This window comes from Beta vulgaris, chromosome 5, assembly GCF_026745355.1.
Source record: "Beta vulgaris subsp. vulgaris cultivar EL10 chromosome 5, EL10.2, whole genome shotgun sequence".
NCBI classification, from domain to species: Eukaryota; Viridiplantae; Streptophyta; class Magnoliopsida; order Caryophyllales; family Amaranthaceae; genus Beta; species Beta vulgaris.
In genome coordinates this window covers 51,992,681-52,014,445 of record NC_079206.1, presented here as the reverse complement: position 1 = coordinate 52,014,445, position 21,765 = coordinate 51,992,681, and the positions used below count along the sequence as shown (strand labels likewise).

General features: G+C 34.0%; 3 protein-coding genes and 1 long non-coding RNA gene across 4 annotated transcripts; 2 read left to right on the top strand and 2 right to left on the bottom strand.

Moving 5' to 3' along the window:
* The first annotated feature begins 1,288 nt into the window (after positions 1-1,288).
* Positions 1,289-3,548, top strand: LOC125498011 (uncharacterized). The gene is made up of 3 exons (XR_007274783.2): positions 1,289-1,678; positions 1,797-1,905; positions 3,082-3,548. It is a non-coding gene; the product is annotated as an uncharacterized LOC125498011 (long non-coding RNA).
* Positions 3,549-4,510: 962 nt separating this feature from the next.
* Positions 4,511-5,365, top strand: LOC104908220 (oleosin G). Its single transcript, XM_010697316.4, has one exon. It carries the CDS (start codon positions 4,579-4,581, stop codon positions 5,059-5,061), a length of 483 nt encoding a protein of 160 aa, XP_010695618.2. The 5' UTR covers positions 4,511-4,578; the 3' UTR covers positions 5,062-5,365.
* Positions 5,366-18,898: 13,533 nt separating this feature from the next.
* On the bottom strand, positions 18,899-20,098 carry LOC104908229 (uncharacterized). Its single transcript, XM_048645368.1, has one exon. The coding sequence runs from the start codon at positions 20,096-20,098 to the stop codon at positions 18,899-18,901; it is 1,200 nt and encodes a 399-aa protein (XP_048501325.1).
* A 511-nt stretch (positions 20,099-20,609) lies between these two features.
* Positions 20,610-21,368, bottom strand: LOC104908230 (uncharacterized). Its single transcript, XM_010697325.2, has one exon. It carries the CDS (start codon positions 21,366-21,368, stop codon positions 20,610-20,612), a length of 759 nt encoding a protein of 252 aa, XP_010695627.2.
* Positions 21,369-21,765: the final 397 nt, after the last annotated feature.

Here is a 21,765-nt window from a genome sequence, read left to right as displayed (position 1 = left end):
GTATAATTTTAAATAGTTGATTATTTAATCCTTAAAATATTTGATAATTTTTTCTTTAGCAAAACATGGAGTCCCACATTGAAATTTTAACAATGCTAGGAGGGATTCCAAGTTATAAAGCATATGTAAACAAAACAAGGGTATAATGAGTTTGTTTTCTTAACAAAACATGGAGTCCCACATTGAAATTTTAGCAATGCTAAGAGGGATTCCAAGTTATATATGCATATGTAGAATGAGTTTGTTTATCTTAAACAAAACATAAAGTTCCACATTGAAATGGGATAGTGAGTTTGTTTTTCTTTAACAAACCATGAAGTCCCACATTGAAATCTTAGCAATGCTAAGAGGGAAATCAAGTTATAAAAGCATATGAGGGGTGAGTGAACAAGCTCACCTACTTCGAGCCAAGCCGAGCTCATTAGCCGAGCCTAAACGAGCTCGCGAGCCGAGCCTAAGCGAGCTCGCGAGCCGAGCCTAAGCGAGCTCGCGAGCCGAGCCTAAACGAGCTCGCGAGCCGAGCCTAAACGAGCTCGCGAGCCGAGCTCGAGCCCCAAATTTCCATCACGAGCCGAGCTCGAGCTCGGCTCTCCCAAGCTCGGCGAGCTCACGAGCCGAGCCGAGCCTGGGAAATTATAAACGAGCTCGAGCCGAGCCCAGTGCTATTCGGGCTCGGCTCGCTCGATAAGCACCCCTAGACTGTCACGTCTTACATGTTAGCATTAAATTAATCCCTAATCACCGCATGTAACATGTTCACATATTTCTAATTTATAAATTTAGAATAATAATTTCTTAAAAATCAATAATACTAATTTAATTTTGAAAGTTTATTATTTCTATTAAGTTATAATAACACTACTAATTTTTAAAGTTACTAAACTACAACTTTGCCTTAAGTTTCACGTCATTCATAATCACATTTACATGAATCAACTTGTTTGAAATTAAAAATAATAATTAAACTTCTAAAGTTTATAATTTTATTATTATAATAGTTTAGGAATTTAAGTAGATTACTAATTGCTTATCAAATCAATACTAGAAGTATAGAATTATAAATTTAGAAATTAGAAAATAGAATATATAACCTTAACCATTGATTTGAGAATGATAAAAATCCAACCATTGATATTTTGAAATCCATGTGCTTGGTCACTCTTAATGCTTATTGGTCAAAAAAATAAATCAAGGATCATGAATTGAGACCATTGATTAGCCAATATCAAATCGAAGCCCTTCATTTCTTTACTCTCTAACCTTATAACTCTATGGACTTTTTACTCTAAAATCTCAGCCCTTCACTCTAAAATCCAACGATTGAGATTAAGTGATTAACCCTAAAATCTAAGCCTACAGTCCATACTATATTAACCCCTTTTTTTCATTTCCTCCCCCATTTCGCCACTTTCTAAACCCTAATCTCAATTTCTCTGTTTGCAATTCAGATCTACACCATCTCTCACAAAAACCCTAACCATTATTCTTCTTCGAACCAAAACTACCAAAGATTCAAATGAGGAATCACATTATCTATTTACATTTCGATGAGCTTGGTGAAGTAGAAGACGACGAAAAATAACGGCAAGAAGAATCCAGAAGATGACACTCTGTAGTCCAGTTAGCGAAAGCGAAAGTTTCCGGTAGATCATGATATTTTCGACAACAAACTTTCTAGGTCTTTTAATTTATTTTCTCTCTCTTTCTCTCACTTATTCATCGTAATTCTTTAGATTTTTCTGTTTCAAATTTGCTGGTTGATTTATTGTATTGTTACCGTTTCTTTTGGTTTGCAGAAATTCGGCTTAAGTTTAGCGAGATCAAAGGTGTTTTCTTCGCACTGCAGCAGATCAGAGAGAAAGCTGAACAAGATGGCCTGAATAAGAAGGAGGAAATGATTTCTAGGTCTGTTTTTTTCTCTAAATGTTGAGATTCTGAATTGAAATTATGTTCGAGTTTGACATACCTAATTGTGGTCTATAGGAGGAGTATGGGAGGCTATAAAAAGAATACCAAGATTTAGTACTGACTTGAGTCGTTAGCCCTAAGATTTTGGTAAAGAGGTGGCAAACAAGCGCTCATTACCACCATTCTCCATCATTTCGAGGGTTTGGAGATCCAGGATGTTTTATATCAAGTGAAAAAGCCCCATGTCTTGTTATGGAGTGGGAGTTGTTTTGCTTTGATTCTCTCTAAGGATCCTTCCAATGCGGAAAAGAACATCAATGTTAGTTATAACGAAGTAGCTAAACATATAAAGCAGTTTTAAGGTAAGAGACCCTCTTGGTTGGGTATAGGATACAAAGAGCATTCCACTGTTTTTTGGGGGTATGGGTTCATGTATCTTCTACTTCATATTAAATTGACTTGTCATATTGTTAATTGTTGTTATACTAGCATTAACCAGCCTACAGTGTATAGAATATATAGGTTTGTGACTTCTGTGGGTCATCCTACTATTAGTCACCCTTATACCATTCAACACCAAGGTCTTTTTTTTTGCTTTTACTCATTCCGTCCTATTGATCAATTTATCTAACGCTGCTATTGTTTTTTAGCCCTTCGTTGGGGATTAAATAGTCTGATTCTATCGTTATTGGCAGATAGAAAAGTTATTGCTTTGATTTTTTTTTTCCTATTCAATTGTTTGATTTTGACCTTTGCACTATTGCTTTTAATTTTCTAATTAGTATATAAAAACAAATATTATATGTAAAATGTGGTTAAATGTATAATTTCATAATAATAATTTTGTTAACTATTACTAAGTGATAAATTAAGATTCTAATTGTCAAAGTTGTGCATGGACAAGTGTGAAAGTGATTGAACAATTTAATAAAAACAGAGAGATTATGATTTTCTTTTGGAAGAATTTAGATATTTTGATGTATATACATCTTAGGAATGCACTCTCTTCATTTTTTTTTGTTTCTGTTTATTCATTGGCAAGTTTCAATATGTTCCTATTTTAAATTTCTTTTTTTTACATAAAGTAATTTAGTATCAAGCAGTCCCTTCTTCAACCTTCACCTTGTAAAGTCATAAATCTGTTTGTTCTTGTTTGGCTCATTTTTACTACAGATGGAGAAAAGTGCCACCTTTTATATTAGGGCGTATTAGTTGCTGATTTTGTAATGTTGTTGGAAGCTTGGAATGATTAATGGCAGTTTTTGTTCAATTTTAATTTTATATTTTTTTTGTCTAATACTTTAAGTCTGATTTTATTTATTTTATTTCTAATATTTATTAAATACTAAGTAAAACAAATGTTTGATCGTTAGAGAGAGACGTCTTCACTATTTTTTTATTAGACATTAAAACATTAAGTAACAAGGACCGAACACGTTCAAACATTAAGTAAGTCTGATTTTATTTATTTCTAAAACAGCATGTTATAATTTACATTTAAACTCTAAAAATATTGTAATTTGCCTAATTTCTAAACAGAACCAAATATAAATGGGCTGAAAATGTACATAATGATTAATTCAATTCAACTATTTACATAAATTAAAAAAAAGTTGGAGGTTAAGAATTAAGATACCTTATGGCTTATGGCTTATGCCCTATGGTGTACGGAAGTCATGGCTTAAATGCATGTCCAACAACAGAAACTATGTGTTTCATCTCCGCCTAATCGAGAACTACTCCAAATATTAATGTACTTGTCAGAAAAAATTTGTTCCATCGATTTTTTAAAAAAATAAAAGAAAGATGAAACTTGAAATAAATGGTAATCTTATACGTCTTCGATCTTGCACCCCAAAAACAAATAAATTGTGTTGGGTCGGGTTTACTTGGGTCGGAATGGCATTGGGTCGGGTTTAGTTGGGTCGGGTGGTAACAGGGTTGGGTCGAAACTGGGTCGGTGATAGCTGGGTTGGGTCACAACTGGGTCGGTGATAGCTGGGTTGGGTCACAACTGGGTCGGTGATAGCTGGGTTGGGTCACAACTGGGTCGGTGATAGCTGGGTTGGGTGGTAACTGGGTTGGGTGATAACTGGGTTGGGTGATAATTGGGTGGGTTTAACTGGGTCATTGGCGGGTGAAGTTGGGTGCGGGTCATTTTGGGTCGGAAACAGGCTGGGTCTGGATCGTTATTCACGGGTGCAACTGGGTACGGGTACAACTGGGTCGGCCCAACTCAGGTTGGGTTACTAATTCCACGGGTTAAACTGGGCACGGGTGAACACTGGGTCGGAATGGATCGGCTTTCCAACCGACCACTCTCGGCTCGGAACAGGTTGGGTCTGGGTCGCATGCGGGTTCACCCGTGGGTCGGCCCAATTTTTGACACCTCTAAAACTAATCACATTCACTTATTATAATTAAATCCAATAATAATCCCACAAACAAACCTCAAAAACTCCACAATCTTCCCCACCCCTAAATCCATCTCCACGTGCTAGATTGCATGTCCCCAAACACTCCCGAATCCCACTCCCACGTGTCTCCCCTCTCCACCTCCTTCTCCTCACTTTCCTCCCTCTTATTTCATTACCTCTCAAAGTCTCATGCATACATGACACTTGACACATATTACCAATACTCTTTATTTCTTCTTTATGTTCTTACAAAATGGCCTCCACCACACGCCCCCACCGCACAACCACCACAAGCACAACCCCATTTCACATCACCTTTCTCCGGCGCATCCAAGACACTTCCCCTAACTCCTCCCAACTCATTGGCTTCCTCACTCTCGCCATCTCCGGCGGCATCCTTCTCCTACTCACTGGCCTCACTCTCACCGCTATCATCCTCGCCTTTATTTTCTTTGCACCCATCATTATCCTCTCTAGTCCCTTTTGGCTCCCTATTGCCGTCTTCATCTTAGTCCCTCTTGTTGGCTTTTTATCTCTTTGTGGGTTTGGTGTTGCTGCACTCGCAGCTTTGTCGTGGTTTTATCGATACTATCGGGGTCTACACCCGCCAGGTTCCGACCGCTTTGATTATGCTAGGAACCGTATTGCAACCACTGCTCGAGAGGTTAAGGATTATGCTAGGGAGTATGGTGGTTATCTTCATAGCAAAGTTAAGGATGCTGCCCCTGGTGCTTGAATAAGACACATGCATCATGCATGCATTTCATCAGATCAGAGTTATTTAATTTAATTAGATCGTATTGTGATGAACAAATCTTTTTTGTTTTTGGTTTTTGAATGTATGTTGCACCTTCTTTCTAGCTAGATTTGGCTTCATTCCTTGTTTACATGTTGGCCTTTTTTTTTAATGGACAAGGTATATACAGAATTTGATGGGTAAAAAATGACAAGTAGAAAAGGTAAAAAAGAAAATTGGCCTTTAATTTGAGTGGTTTTTGAATTTACTAGTTGAATAAAAAAAATTTCCGGCTTTAAATTTATTTTTTTGTGTGTGGGGAATGTAAAATGATTAGAATGCTTTTGTATGTCCGAAGTCTAGATCCTTTGAAAATTTTACGTCTTTATTAGAATATTAAAGTTATTGGCATTCAAGGTTTTTTTTTGAAGTTAGTACTATTTGTGCTCTTAACAATTTAATACAACGAGCATATGATTCTAACACATTTAGCATTATTTGTGCTCTGAACAATTTTAATACAACGAGCATATGATTCTAAGACATTTGAGTTTTGAATTGTGCACGTATGGTCTTAATATTTAATTGTCAAAGTTGGATTTTAGGTACTAAAGTTGGTTCTATATTTAGATTCGGCCGAACTTAACAAACATTAATTACTAAACTTGAAATTTTGACTTTTTAAAATCCTTCTTTTCTTTTCTTTTATAATTTTTTTTCTCTTATTGCTTGCAATAATTATTACATGTTGTATTTTTTGTAGGATTTTATGTAATTTCGTACGAATCAAAATGCATATAAGATGATTAACTTCTAAGGTTGCCTATTGTTATAATTTCTTTTTAAAAAACGAATTAAAATATATATTATAATCTATTGTATCTAACAAAAGTTAATCCTAAGATGCATCAAAAAAAAAAGGGAAAGCAAATTGTAAGGAATTGCCAAAGACTTGAAAAAACTAAAACAAAAAAAAAAAGTAGGCTGCCAAAAAATTGAAAAAAAAAAGAGGAAAGAGAAACAACCGGTTGATGAATAAGTAGATGTTGGTATGAGGTGTAGGATGAGCATTCTACACCAGCCCATAATGCAAGGCAAGAAGAATAAAACGCATTAATGAATATACAAAAAGTAATTGATTAGACAGTAAATATACATTCCCTTACTTCCAGTGTACATGTCGAAAATTTAAAAAGTAATTGATTTGACAGAATTGTTCATCATTAAATGCGGATAAATCACCATCCTACTTCTCACTTTCCCACACTCAACCTTCATCATTTCACTTCCACTTATATTTTCTCTCTCCAAAAAAATTAAAAAACTCCATAAACTCCATATATAACCTCCATATTTCCAATCCACTATAATTATTTTCCACCATCCCAAAATTTAGTCATAAATTTTGCAAATAGTTCATTCAATACCCCAAATTTCGTTTAATATCCCAACAACTGAGTAATTTTCTCCTCCTTCCATGTTTAATGATTTCGTTTTTTAAATCTCGTCCTCTTGTTACTAAAATTCATTTTTTTTGGGTTGCAAGAACACAAAGTGCAGAAATATCATTGGCCACCCTTTTTAGAGCAAAGGGGAAAAAACTGAAGAAATATTTGAACCTCTACTTTGAAGAGTTGTCTTTCCACATTGTTCACTATGTCACAAGGATTTGAATGTCTGTTATTATTATTGTGTGTTATTGGCGATTTTATGGGGCTGCATGATGGGTTTTGATTTGAACAATTGACTTACATTGTTAATCTTTTTGTTGTACAATAATGGACTTCCATTGAACATATGAACTATGTTGTTAGTTTTATGAACATGCAAACAAACTGTCGTGGTTACTTCTTATTATTTACATTGTTGTGCATTAAGTGAAATTGATTGTACATTACTGGGGTAAAGGTACAAATGATAGACTATGGTTGTTTATTAAAATTCAATATATGTACAATGACACTGACAGTCCCACAAGTGAGAGTGAAACATTACATGCAACTAGGATGCCAAATGAATACTTTTATTCTATTATGTTTCTTTGTACATTCTTGGCTTTGTGGTTGTTCATTAATAAAATCAAAATATACAATGACACCTCCCACCTGAAAGTAACCCAATTCCTGAAGCTGATGTCAAGTGAGTAATTTACAATCTTTGTTTCTTTGTACACTGGTGTGTTGATGTTTGTTCACTGATGAAATTCGATATGTCCAATTACAGTCTCATACCTCATAATGATCCAGGTGCCAAATTCAAAGTGATGAAATTCAATATGTTAACTGGATATGACTCAATGTACAATATTATTTTATTGATCATTCACTGGTTATGACTCAATGTACAATATTATAGCAAGATTGTTCAATTTCTATGCTTGAATGTACAATGTTGTTATGACTGAATGTTCAAGGTATTTTATGAAGGTGATATTGTTTACTGGTTATAACTCAAAATATATACATAATTGTTTGATTGAATGTTCACTTGATATGACTCAATGTACAAATATTCTAGCAAGATTGTTCAATTACTAAGTCTGAATGTACAATGTTGTTATGACTGGATGTTTAAGTTATTTTATAGACCTGACCTTGTTTTGTGTACATTACAGTTGCGTTAATGTTCACTGTGTATGACTAAATGTTCATTAGCTTCACTAACATGCATGCATAACTGAAAATCGTTGTCTAATGGTCTTTGTATCATATCTCCAACAAACTCTGGCCTTGCTAATCCCAAATCCACATTTAAAGGCATAGTCATTGTATAATTTGTAGCTTCTTCGTCATTAGCAACCTCTTGGAGTATCAATTCAGATGTCTCTTACTCAACATATTCTATAGGCACAAATAAAAAAAAATCAATATGAGTATTAAAAGAAAAGGTCAACCCATGACAAAATGATTATAAACCAGTTAATGTACATGAATGTCAACAAAGTATACATGCAAGGTACGTACATGTACATGCAACTGTAGGTGGAGCTAGTAATGAAAAAAAGGTACCACAACTAACGCAATAAGGATAAATCACAATGTACAATGATGGTCATTACTTTGATCACTGAAAAATATAAAATGTACACTCGTATATTATTGTACAACAAATACATAAAAAAAATTGCTTCAACAAATAAATACCAGAACTTCCTGGTAATTCATCTTCTTCTCTTTCTCCTCCATCACCTAAATCTCCCATTGCATTAGAAGAAATAACATTATCAATTGAAATTCCATCATTTCCACTTATATCCTCCATTTTACAAATTGAGTACATAAAACATGCAAAGTTTTAAAAATGTAAAACAGAAAATAAAATCAAATATCAACTTTTCGGAATTGATGATAGAAATGAATGAAAATAAAGGAGAAATAAATGAAAAACAAAATAAATGAGAGAGAGAATTGAAATGGGTTCTTGAAAAATAAATGAGAGAGAAAGAGAGTGAATGAGTGAGTGATGTAAACAACAAAGTACAAAAGTTTGAAATGGGAAGCCGGCCCACTTTAAAAAAACTGCCAAAAGTCGGCCAAATTTTGGCTCCCCTAAAACTAAAACGACTCCACTTAAGAGAAAGAGTAGGATGCTCATCCTACTCCCCTCCCCAGGATGTAATTTGCACCGGCTGGTGGGAAAGAAAAGTAGGCAAAATGAATTCCACAGGAGTAGAACCCATGTAGGTAATAAAGGTCTGTAGAATTTCATCGTGCGCTGGTACCTCTGAACAACAGCTTAGATTTGATATCTTGCTGGTACTATATATCGTGTTTTTTTTTTCATTTTTCGTCGTTCTCTTCTTTTTTTCCAAATTTTTGTGGGGTCAGTGACTGACTGAACTCACGCTAAATCTGTATGTGCTTGTTAAGAGTGATTGAGGAGGAAGAAGTAGTCAATTCTAGTATACAAAATAAACTAGAATTTGATATAGGTGAAATTGCTAGCATTGAGGCAAAGAAGAAAGCAATTTTAAAAAGAAACTGATATGTGCATGTAGATAATGATGTAATATAGGAAGCAATGCCCGTGAGTTCCGTAATTCTTCAAGTTCTCCAGTAGCATTTGCCTGTTGCAATACACGCAGAAATATACCATGCTTTAAAATTCTAAAAATGAGATCTGTAATCATGCGAATCCTACTGTTGCATATAGTTTGTCCAATGAAGAATAATAGAATAAAAAACTTATGAAAATAGAGAGAGTGAACGTCGGGGCAAGGTTTGATGATAGTGGTCAGTGTTGTAGGCTGGTTTGATGGTCGGTGTGAAGAAGGGAGGAAGAAGACATGAATGGGTGGGGGAAAACTAACCTGCTCTTTGTTTACAAATAGGAGGGGTGGCAGGGGAAGGAGAATAAGAAGGGTGGTAGGGAGAAGATAGGGTTGAGGGTGGGGGTGATTGATGTGATTCTAGTAGTTCTAGTGGGGATGACTAGAGATGACAATAGGTAGGATTTGGACATGGTCCTCTAGAATCCAGATCCAATATTTAGTCAAGGATTCATATCCTACCCGGATCCACCGGGTAATAAGAATGAGGATCCAGATCCGTATGGATCCTATGGATCCGGGTCCTAAACAGAACCTTGCCTATTGTCTTCAAACTAACCTAATCATAATAATCAAAGATTTTAAATAATAAAGTCAACTAATATCAATCAAAAAATACATTTAAATTTTGAAAAATAACCATTGCAACTACTTACAACTATTCAATTATCAAATTGTAGATTAGTTATCAACCCAATTTTCGAACTTAATTATCCTGTAAATTCGCACAAAAATCAAAAAATAATTAGAATAATAATCCAAAATTCAAACGAAAATTCGTTTTACATGTAATAACTAATATTATAATATTATCAAAATATAATATTAAATTATAACAATATTATAAAAATGGGTAAACGGATCTGGATCTGGCTAATAATTTAGGACCTGGTCCAGATCCATTTTCTCAAGGAGGATCCAGATCCTACCCGGATCCATATGGTCCAAAATTTGAGGATCCAGATTCGTAAAAAATGGATCTGGATCCACGGATTCTGCGTAGGGTCCATTACCCACTACCATCTCTAGGGATGATTGAGGTGGTTCTAGTAGTTCTAGTGGTGGTGCTGGGTGGGGAGGTGGTGTGCTGGGCGGTGGGGTGGCGTTGAATAGATGGTGGCGGAGAAAAAAAAAGAAAAAAAAGTGTTTTACCTGTTGTAGAAGGTTATTAACTTGCTAGTATCAATTTTGGACAAAATGATGCATAGTTAAGACTACTCGGAAATATTCTTTAGTTGAAACTAAAAATAGTGGCACACCCATAGTTAAGACTGATCTTGTTAATTTTTCCTTTTTACAAAGAATGCTTTAAAAGTTTTTCAAAAAAATTGAACCTATAAAAGGTTTTTTTTTTTTTTTTTTACAAAATTTCCTTCAAAATATCACTTCTTACACTTAATTCTTATATTATGAAAGTGAAAGTTAAAACGATCATTCTACCTATATTATCTTGAAATGTTGCCACTAATAAAAAAAAAGTCAAAAGTAATAATGTAAGAATGGAATGTAAACTTATCTTCCTTACCTCTAGACCCCTCATTCCCCATCCCCTCTACCACAACAGTCTACTACTTTCAACATGAAATCTCCCGTCCAATTCTTATAAAAAACTCAATATGAATGACTCTGTTTGCTCATTCTATGATGCAGCTGGTGTTATCATTTGTGACCACCAAGGAAAACTTCTCAAGCTTGCACTTACAACTTGGGAAAAGCTCAAATCTACATAGTCGATGCCATAACCCTTCAATAATAAGTAACTCTACTATCGTCATCAAAGAAGGCATATGCAAAATCTATAGGTAAAAGGAGATAATCTGCTAATCATCAACAATGTATAAGGTCTCTTGACAAATTGCGAACATCATAGACGACATAAGAGTCTCCTAAAATATTTCAAAATTGGAGCACCGGATACATGCATCTACACAAAAGCAAACGAGAAAGCAGACTGAATAGCTAATGTCGGACATTTAGACGATTCTCTATTATATGTATATTGGAGTTTATGCTGCTTTATGTAGTAGAGTAGTTTAACTCTAGGTTTACTCTTGTTATTACATTGTAGTATAAATAGATTAGTTGTTGTAATGGTTCATTTAACCACTTAACAAAATAAATAAAGTTATATAACACCCCGACAATTCTCTATTTTCCAAAAATATCTTTTGAATATAAAATTTAGAGAATTACAAAGTATTATCGCCCGTGTGATAAAGTATCGGGTTATTCAGAATTTTGCAGCGGAAAACATAATAAATAAACTTTAGAAATAAAACTTAGTCAACCAAAAAGTCAACCCTAAAAAGTCAAACCAACAAAAGTCAAAGTAAACCTCAAAAGTCAAAGTCAACGACAATAGTCAAAGTCAACTATGAAAAAGTGTAAAGTCAACACATCTCTCCAAATCTCGAACCCATGATGCATCAACTTCAAACCTGTAATGCACGATGCACTATTAATCTCTAGAGAATGCTCACCAAATGGGTCATCACAGGATCAATAAGGTATAACCATGATCAATACATACACACAAAGCACGTAATCAAAAAACTTGAGTACTACATCGTAAAGAAATAAACAATCCTCATATGATACTAATAAATATTAAGTAGGAATAAATAAATAAATAATAATATAATCACATTGCAGACAACTTTTATTGAACTAAACTCCACAACTAATAGATTAATTAATATAAATGGAATAGTCAATGGAGCGAGCTATCTAAAGCAAAACCAGTCTTCAATCTAGAAGACAAAATACGAGCGTGATTCCGTATTCCCCCGACCTAAGATATCGAGGAACCTTTTTTAAAAAAAGGACACGGTGATCAATCCGGTCCCAAGAAAAGCCATAGGCTATCACCATGTACCGCTACTCATACTTGTCCAACACTTCAGACGTGCACAAATCTAAAGCTATTGCTATCCACATTTCACTTTACACTAGTACATAATTGTCAATTTGCGTCAGACCTGGGAACACCATTTTTGTCGGGCAATGGTCCGACGACACGGGTCTCTACACTAATGGAAGATACGGGATCTACGTCAGATAAGGACACGACGCACTTGAGTGGCTATTTGCGTCACATGCGGAGCAATGTGCGACGTAAAAGGTGTATCATATGTGTCACACTTAGCTAAAAATGCGACGCATATAGGAGACGAGCAGCAGCCCAGGCCAGTCATTTTGCGTCGCAAGTAGTCATCCCTTTTTCCAAAAATACAAAAAAATTATAAAATCAACCCATAACCAAATAGAAAGCTCCAAAAAAAATGACATTCAAAGTGCGACGATGAATGTGTAGAGAGGATGGAAAAAAATAAAAAACTAATAAACAATAAAGAAAGAATTTGTAGAAAATACTTGGAATTTCATAGCATATATAATACAACAATTCATAAAAACAAATCAATCAATAACTACTAACTAGCAGCGATTCGAACAAATCTATCAATAACGAGCAGCGATTACAACAATTCATAAAAACAGAAAGCTTCTTTCACATCTTGACCTTCCTTCTTGTTCTTATAATTGGAAAAATGCACCAGCAAAGATTAAGACACAGACAAAAATGAAAAAACGAGGAGGTCTTCAAACAGATCTGGAAAAATTGACAGATAATGAAAAAGTAAAAGAAAAAGAGAAGATTTATTTGCGGAAAAAATTGAAACGCAGATGAAGGAGAAAAAGGCAAAGGAGATGAAAGAACAAAGATACGCAAACTCAACCAAATATAAACAAAGTTACCCAGATTTCCATGTGGTTTCAATTTCATAGAGTAACCCAATAAACAAAGTTCACGAAGAATTTGCCATATTCGAATTTTCCCAAATTCTCTCTCATGTTCCCTTTTTGTTGCCTGTGCTTCTGCAGGAGTCTTGCTGTTTCTTTGGTGTTAGTGTTCGTGGAGTGGTGGTGTTAATCAAACCCTACACACCGCGCCTGCTCAATGTTGATGATGATGTCGGATTTCGTGTTGTCGATGGATGGAAATATTTGGAGTGAAGTGGATGTGGAGCGTTAAATCGAAGGAGATATTGAGCGTGAAGATATGTGCAAAGGAGAAGAAGGGGATCGAGAGATTGAATTACATTGAAGATAATAACCAACTTACCAAATAAGGCACTCGATTCTCATACAGTAATTAAATAGTCCAAAGGAAACAACATGATTGAATCATGATCCAAATTCCAGACCAACATAAATATTAATCCCTCATGTAAATTAATAAATAAAGTTTCCATGTCCTATATTGCTTGCATTAATATTCCATACAAACATAATATTAATATTAGGAGAAATTCACAAGAGGGGGACCAATTATTATCCATTTTCTTCTATAGGTCCCAACTATGGATTACTCTTTGCATGTCCCAAGTTTACCATATTGTGATTTTTATAAGTCCTTAATTACTTATAAACGATTTAAAAGGTAAGATTTTTAGATGTTGGCCCCATTTTATAGGTCTTTGTCACTTGCTGAAAGTGTTAGAAGATGGTAAACGTTTATAAATCTTACCTTCTAAATCGGTTATAAGTACCTCAGGACCTATGAAAATCACAAGATACTAAACTTGGGACCTGTAGGGAATAATTCATAGTTGGCCACTCATAAGAAAAAGGGTAATAGTTGAGCTCTCTCTTGTCAATTTTTCCTAAATATTATAACCAACATGCTTAACACAACGGCATAAAACATGCAAATTCAACTTAATAGAAATCACATATGAACTAAAAATAGTTCTCTATACATGAGACTACATAATTCTCATCCTTAGGACATAATACTAATCCAATCAACATATAGGTATGTACGTACCTTATGTACACAAAATTGGAGGCTATTTTGAAAAGATTAAAAGTCGCCTAAACTATAACTTTAATCATAAACACATTAAAACATTCCTTAAAAATATTAACTTTAACATCAAATAAAACTAGAGGAAGAAGAAAATAACCAAAGAGAAGAAGAAGGAGGACACGACTGCCGAAAAGAAGATGAAGACGCCGACGATAGTGCACATCAAATTAAAAATATTGAGTTACGTATTTCTTTGAATGTTCGAGACCTGCAATATTGGCCTTTCACTAAATCAAAGGAGTATTCTACTAAATCGGGGAACGACATCGTACTCCAACAGCAAATTGAAATATGTAGAACGACGTCTACCTTGGATACAAAGTTCTTTCGCATCCTTTGGAGTTCGAACATCATACCTAAATGGAAGCTTTTCTTATGGAAATTGTGGCACAATGGTTTAGCGACAAAACATAATCTTTTCAAGAGGGACCTAGGCCCTTGTGGGGGTTGCCCTATTTGCTTGGATGACACAGAGGATGTCCAACATCTTTTTCGCTTCTGCCCATTGGTTATGGAAGCCTGGGAACACAACCAATAAATGATACTCTGAACTCTCAAGATAACTTCAAGAAATGGCTTAGCGATTGGGTTTTGATGTTTCATATGCAAGATGGTCATCAAGGTGGTCGACTACCTTCCTTTGCGAGAATGATGTGGGCTATCTGGAAGACGCGTAATGAACAAGTTTTTCGTCAACATCGTGCTACTCTCCAACTGCACAAATTCCATATCCAAGAGAGTGTGAATCAACGTTCTTGTTTTGTGCAGGATCAACATGAGCCCTCTAGAAACCTGTTTGATCCCTCGGCTCCTCCTAGATATCACATTAGCTGACATAGGTCGAGAACATGGATGAGCTGTTACTATTACGATCTAGGTGGATGGATATTGGGACAAGGCTACGAACATGGGTGGTGTGGCTTGGGTCGCTCACATGAACTTACCATAACTCTCAGTAAAACGAGGTTTCTTTTGATATGCTATGTCAGCAATTTCCACTGAAGCAACAACTTGTTTTCGGGCCTTAGAATGGGCGAAGATTGAGGGCTATTTTCAACTTCATCTTCACACTGGCTCCATGCTACTTGTACAACTTTAGAGATCTGAAAGAACCATGGATATCACCCTTAAGTGGACCATCGCTCACATTCGCACACTAGCCAAGGAGTTCATGTCATGTCGGGTACAAAAGGTTACTCGGAATCAGGTAGAAAAGGCTCATATCCTCGCTAGTTGGTGTAGAATAAACGAGATGGATGCAAGTTAAGATGTTTGTTATTTGTTTGTTAGTTTTTCGTTTGTTTCTTTGTAAACTTTCTCGATGTCAAAAAAAAAAAGTATAAAAACTCTCACTAGTCACCAGTTATATTATTGAGGATAGCCTTATATGCACGCGATGCGTGCGAAGTAGTTTATGAAGTTAAATTATTGTATACTTATATTTGGCTCTTTCTATATAAGTTTTGAGTTTTATGTATATGCGTGTGAAGTCGTTATTATAAACAAATTAGTTGAGGTTTATGGAGATGCGCATGAAATCGTTATTATAATTAAATTAGCTCTTTCTACATAAGTTTTGAGTTTTATGGATATGCGTGTGAAATCGTTATTATAATTAAATTTGTTGCGTAATTACATCTAGTATTAATTTATAGAAAAAATTATTTACAAAAGTTTACATAAGAAAAAAATCTACTTATCTATCTATAATTAATGTTTAAGTACAAATAAACTACTTTTTTAAAGTTTTGGAAATCCTTGTTGTATAATTTTCATATAACTATCTTTCAACATATAGACACCTATAAATTTTTATCTCTGACTAAGGGTTTGTTCTCCCCACCTTATTTTCAATTCAGTTCAGTTCAATTCAATTCAATTCAGTTAAGTTCAGCTCTGGATAATACTTTTACTCTCACATATCACTATTCATTTCAATTCGGTTCAGTTTAGTTTAGTTCAGTTGTTTTATGCCGAAGAGTAGAAACCTTAACTTGTACTTGTGAGATTTAATAACTTTACTTATAATTTATTTAATAATAATTAGAGATATAATTTCTAAGTTTCTAACAATGAGCTGATAGTTGAAAATAAATTTATTTTTAATATAATAAACTAACTATAATTAATATACGAAATACTGTTATTAATTTTAGAGTAATCCCTTTTTATGTAGGCTAATATTTTATAATTGTATTCTGTTACTTTTTTGCTATGTAATTTTCATCTATATTTTTTTTAGATATAGACACATATAAATTCTTATCTCTGCATAACTAATAATTTTGAGGTTTAATAATTTCAATTATAATTTAGTTAACAATAATTAGTGAATATAATTTCTAAGTTATCTAAGAATGAGTTGAAAGTCGAAAATATATTATTTTTTAAATCTAATTATCTATCTATGATTAATGTTTACGTACTAATAAACTATTCTTTAAAAGTTGTTGATATCCTTGTTGTATAATTTTCATGTAATTATCTTTCAACATATAGACACCTATAAATTCTTATTTATGACTAAAGGTCTGTTCTCCCCGGCTCATTTTCAGTTCACAAAAATTTAGATATGTTCAATTTAGTTCAGTTGAGATCTGGACAATATTTTGACTCTCACATATCACGATTCATTTCATTTCATTTAAGTTTAGTTTAGTTCAGTTCCGTTCAGTTGTTTTATGCCGAAGAGAACATACTCTAACTTATATTTTTGAGGTTTAATAACTTTACTTATAATTTATTTAACAATAATTAGTGATATAATTTCTAAGTTTATAACAATGAGCTGTTAGTTGAAAAAATATATATTTTTAATCTAATAAACTAACCTTAATTAATGTTTAAGTATTAACAAACGACTTTTTTAAAAATTGTTGCTATCCTTGTTGTATGGGTCGGTATAGGGGTCACTATTCTATTATTAACTTGATTTTTCGACAATCATATTTGAAATTTGTAATTTTTCATATTTACCATGATCATTGTAATTTTATTTTTCCTTTTTCAATTTCTTAAGCAAAGTAGGTAGTCATTCTTTTTTTTTGTTTCTTTTTTTTATGTCTTACCTCTATTGAGTCTTGACATATAAAACAGGGATGATATTTGGAAAAATACAACATATGAAGATGAAGCAGAAATTTCAATAATACAACAATATGATACAAAAGTACAATAACATGATATTATAGAGATAACATTATATTATTAGTAATAATGTTATAGTCCCCCTTACATAAAACTTAAAGGTCTGTATCATAAATTGAAAGCATAATGTTGTAGTCCCCTTACATAAAATGAAATCTATCTCCACTTTGAAAATAACTCACTTTAAACTAATGTGAAAGCATAAAACTTTTGTGTGTCAAACTCTCTCATTTATCTCACTCTTTCTCTCTCTCTCTCTCTCTCTAAATATCCACTCTCTAAATATGCAAACAAACACTTTCTCTAGATATGCAAATACATCCCACGGCTCATTTGTGTTCTATTTCCATATCTTCTTCCCATTGAAACTTAATAGTTGGAGATAGATGAAACTTAATAATCAGTCAATCGAAACAGTGAGGGGATTGAAGGTGGAGCAAAAATAAATTGGAGAAGAAATACAATACTTTCGAATGCAATTGAGCAGGTGAGTTTGAAGTAGTTTCAAATTTCTTTTTTTTGCATGCAACATAAACGCAAATCTGTAAGTTTATTGGAGATTGTTACTGTTTTGAAATAATTGTTAACTTTTTTAAAAAAAATTGTTTTTAAAAACCGATCTATATGAAATTGGTTCATGAAAAAAATTTGTTTTGTTCGAATTGAAAGTTCATTAAAAATATTCGTTTGTTCGAACTAAAATTAGTTGTTTCGAATTGAAAAAATGAGTTTTTTCGAATTGAAAAAATTAGCAAATGTTTTTTTGAATTGAAAGTTCATCAAAAAATTTAGTTTTTTCGAATTGACAAAATGAGTTTTTTCGAATTGAAAAAGTTAGTTTTTTCGAATTGAAAAAATTAGTTTTTTCAAATTGAAAAAATCAGTTTTTTTGAATTGAAATTTTAGTTTGTTCGAACTTAAATTAGTTTTTTCGAATCGAAAAAAATTAGTTTTTTCGAAATTGAAAAAATTAGTTTTTTTCGAATTGAAAAAATTTGTAAAGTTTTTTATTTTAAAAAAATGAAATAGTTTTCATGGAACGAAATCTTTAAAAAACACACTGTCTAAATTTATAATGGACTGATTTTTTAAAATTTTTGTTAGAGCATGCCCATTGGTTGATCCAAAAGTTGGGATCATCAATTACTTTATTAATTTCTCACTCTTCCACCTCATTTATGATCCACAATTGATTTTAATGATCTCTTCACCCCCAATGGATGATCTATAATTTTAGATCTTCACCTTCTCTTTCCTACTTTTTACTATACCCCACCATATTCTCTCTCCTCAATCTCCTTTCCATCCCATCTTTTTTATTTATTGTGGATTATTTAAGAATCAATTAATGATTATTGAATGTAAATAATTTTTATGTTTGTGATTAAAAACTATTAGTAAAAATTAATTTCGTTAATATTGTACATAATTAGATACGGTAATTAACTTAATCAGAAAATAATAATAAAATATTACATTAAACAATAGAAATAACACATACATATAGAATTACATAACATATAATAATAAAAAAAACGTAGCAGCTTAATTAACCCCTATGTTGCCCGAATTTAAGCCAAATATTTTCTTCGAGGTCTGCTTTGAGACGTCTATGCACAGCTTGGTCACGAACTCGACCCCTATTGTTCATATATATTTCTAGACTTGCTATGCGATTCTCGCTAGTGCCATATGCGAAAGGCTCATCAGAGGTCCCTACATTCCTTTGCGTTGAAGTAGTAGGGCGTGGAGGATGGTCATAATCATTAGGATCAAAACGAATATGAATCTCGTTCATCTTCAACTACCATGTTGTGGATAATAATGCAGGCGATTATTATTTTCCCTAACATTTCTTTATCACGCGCTAGAGCTGGTTGTCGAATTATAGCAAAACGAGCTTGTAATACTCCAAATGCACGTTCCACATCTTTTCGTTTGCTCTCTTGGTTTTGGGCAAATAGACTTTCTTTTTCATTTTGCGGAAGACTTATTGTTGGAATAAATGCAGCCCATTGAGGATATATACCATATGCTAGGTAATATCCCATATCGTATTGATGTCCGTTACCAACATAGTTAACTGCGGGTGCACGACCCTCAAAAACATCATTAAATAATGGAGATCTATCAAGAACATTGATATCATTACACCTACCTGGCGTTCCAAAGAAAGCATGCCAGATCCATAGATCATACGAAGCAACGGCTTCTAAAACCAATGTTGGCTTACCCGGTCTTCCCGAATAAAGTCCTTTAAATTGAAGTGGACAATTTTTCCATCTCCAGTGCATGCAGTCGATGGAGCCCATCATTCCTGGAAATCCTCGTTCTTCAGCTGCGTACAACAATCTTCTTAGATCTGCTTCATTGGGCTTTCTTAAGTACTCGTCCCCGAAGTGGGCGACCACCCCTTCTACAAAATGTCGTAGTGAATCTCTAGCAAGAGATGCACTAATTTTTAGATAATCGTCCACAGAATCCGCCGCTCCGCCGTAAGCTAACAATCTCATAGCGGCAGTGCATTTTAATAATGATGATGCACCAAGTTTACCTGCGGCATCTGGCCTTTGTTGGAAGAATGAATTTTTCGAAGTCAAGACTTGTTCTATGCGGAGGAAGACATGTTTTTGCATGCGAAATCTCCGCCGAAACATTTGTGGGGGATAAACAGGATTCTCGGCAAAGTAGTCATTCCATAACCGATGGTGCCCCTCATCACGATCCCTTGGCACTACAGTTCTTGGCGCTCTTGGAACTTGAGTTACCATTGCATATAATTCAGCTGGATTGGCCATCACAAACCTTTCCATCATTTGATCCATCAACCGAGTCGTTTGTCTGCGCCTTTCCGAACGACGCATGTACTCATTGTTACGAGTTATTTGAATGTGTGTGTAAGAATTTGGATCATCAGAATTCGAAGAACTAGAAGAAGAAATATTGCTATTGTAACTTGATTCTGATGACATGATTTCTATATTTTTGTAGGGGAAGAATGGGGGTTGTAGGGTAGAATGGTTTTGTGTGAATGGTTGAGTAGTTAGCATCGTAAGGTATATATAGAGAGAAGGTGAATTGTCAGCAATATTAAACTGATATTGGAGTGAATTTGTTAAGTCATCGCATGGTTTAAGTAATAATGGACTGATATATGAAGTGAATTGTCAAATCAAGGTCTTTATTATTGCAGTAATAATGGACTGATATATGAAGTGAATTGTCAAATCAATGTCTTCATTATTGCAGTAATAATGGACTGATATATGGAGTGAATTGTCAAATCAAGACATAGCTCATCAATAATATCATGATTTGAATCATTGGATACATATATTAAAAAACTAAAAACTTTTAGATTCATTAATTTGATAATTTCATACTACATCCGAGTCTAAGACTAATTAAGAACTAAAATAACATTGCATTGGAAAGTAGGAAATACATTAAATAACATTCATCTTACTAAAGGAAAATAAAAAATTACATTGGAAATAAAACCTTAACTAGATCTCTCTTAAGTTGTTGTTCTTCCTCATTTAAATCATTCCTTGATGAAAGCACATTGAATAACTCCAAGTTAATCTTCCTGTTTTTAATTGCAATTTTCTCCCTTTCTAGCCGGACCATCTCACTGTTGCTTTCCTTTTCATGATTAATCCTTTGGATCTCGACTTGAAGTTCATTGTTTTTCTCCAAATTTAATTTTTGGACTTGATCCATCCACTCTTGAAAGGCTTCTGCAGGCATGTTCAAAACTTTTCCCTTGCCTTTATTTTTGGTGAATCCGTCGTTTGGAGTAGTTGGGTCTCCACTGCTTGGCGTATTTGGCTCACTTGAAGTGGAGTAGTTGCCAGCTTCATTGATCCTCCACCTCTTTGAGCCACTTTCTTGATTAACTGTCTTCTTTTTGCAAGCTTTTACAGTATCTCCCATAGGCTTCCATACATCATTAAGCCTTAAAATTTCCCAACAGTGAAGCTTATTGAAGTTTGTTTTATTATCCTTTTTGTAGATTGCAAATGCAGTTTTCATGACGTCGTCATCAGACTCACCACTTTTCCGACGAGACTCTGCATGAGCATATGCACCAACAAATTTGGATACTTTTGCATGTATTCTTTTCCATTGACTTTGTATTTGACCCAACTCTCTGTCAAATGGTAAGATATCAGACTCCTTGAAACTTTCAACTCCTTGTTCCCAGCATCGATCTCTATAACACTTAACTTCCTTAAACATTTTAGTAATTTTTTCCCAGAAGATACTTGCAGTTTGTTTAGTATTACTACCTTTATTTTGGCTTACTGTTAGCCACGCCTTCACGAGAACCTCTTCTTCACATGGCCTCCAGAATTTCCTCGATCCTTTATCTTCTTCTTCATTGTTGTCATCATCACGCTCAACCGATGCAGCTCAAGACCGATATGAACTACTGAAGTTTGGAAATGACCCATCACCTTGTGACTGCTGGAAATGTTGAGACATAGGAAATGATGCTTCATCTTGAGAATAACTATAATTCTCATTCGAATTGTACAGATTTTCTTGTGAATGTGGAGCAAATTGAGAGTGAGAAGGCTGTGTATTTGAGAAACTCATATTATGTTGGGAGAGTTGCTGGTTAAGTTGAGTAGGA

Excerpts from the sequence above, each read along its gene's own strand:
- LOC104908230 (XM_010697325.2), bottom strand. The coding sequence starts at position 21,368 with ATGTTTAAGGAAGTTAAGTGTTATAGAGATCGATGCTGGGAACAAGGA.
- LOC104908229 (XM_048645368.1), bottom strand. The coding sequence starts at position 20,098 with ATGTCATCAGAATCAAGTTACAATAGCAATATTTCTTCTTCTAGTTCT.
- LOC104908220 (XM_010697316.4), top strand. The coding sequence starts at position 4,579 with ATGGCCTCCACCACACGCCCCCACCGCACAACCACCACAAGCACAACC.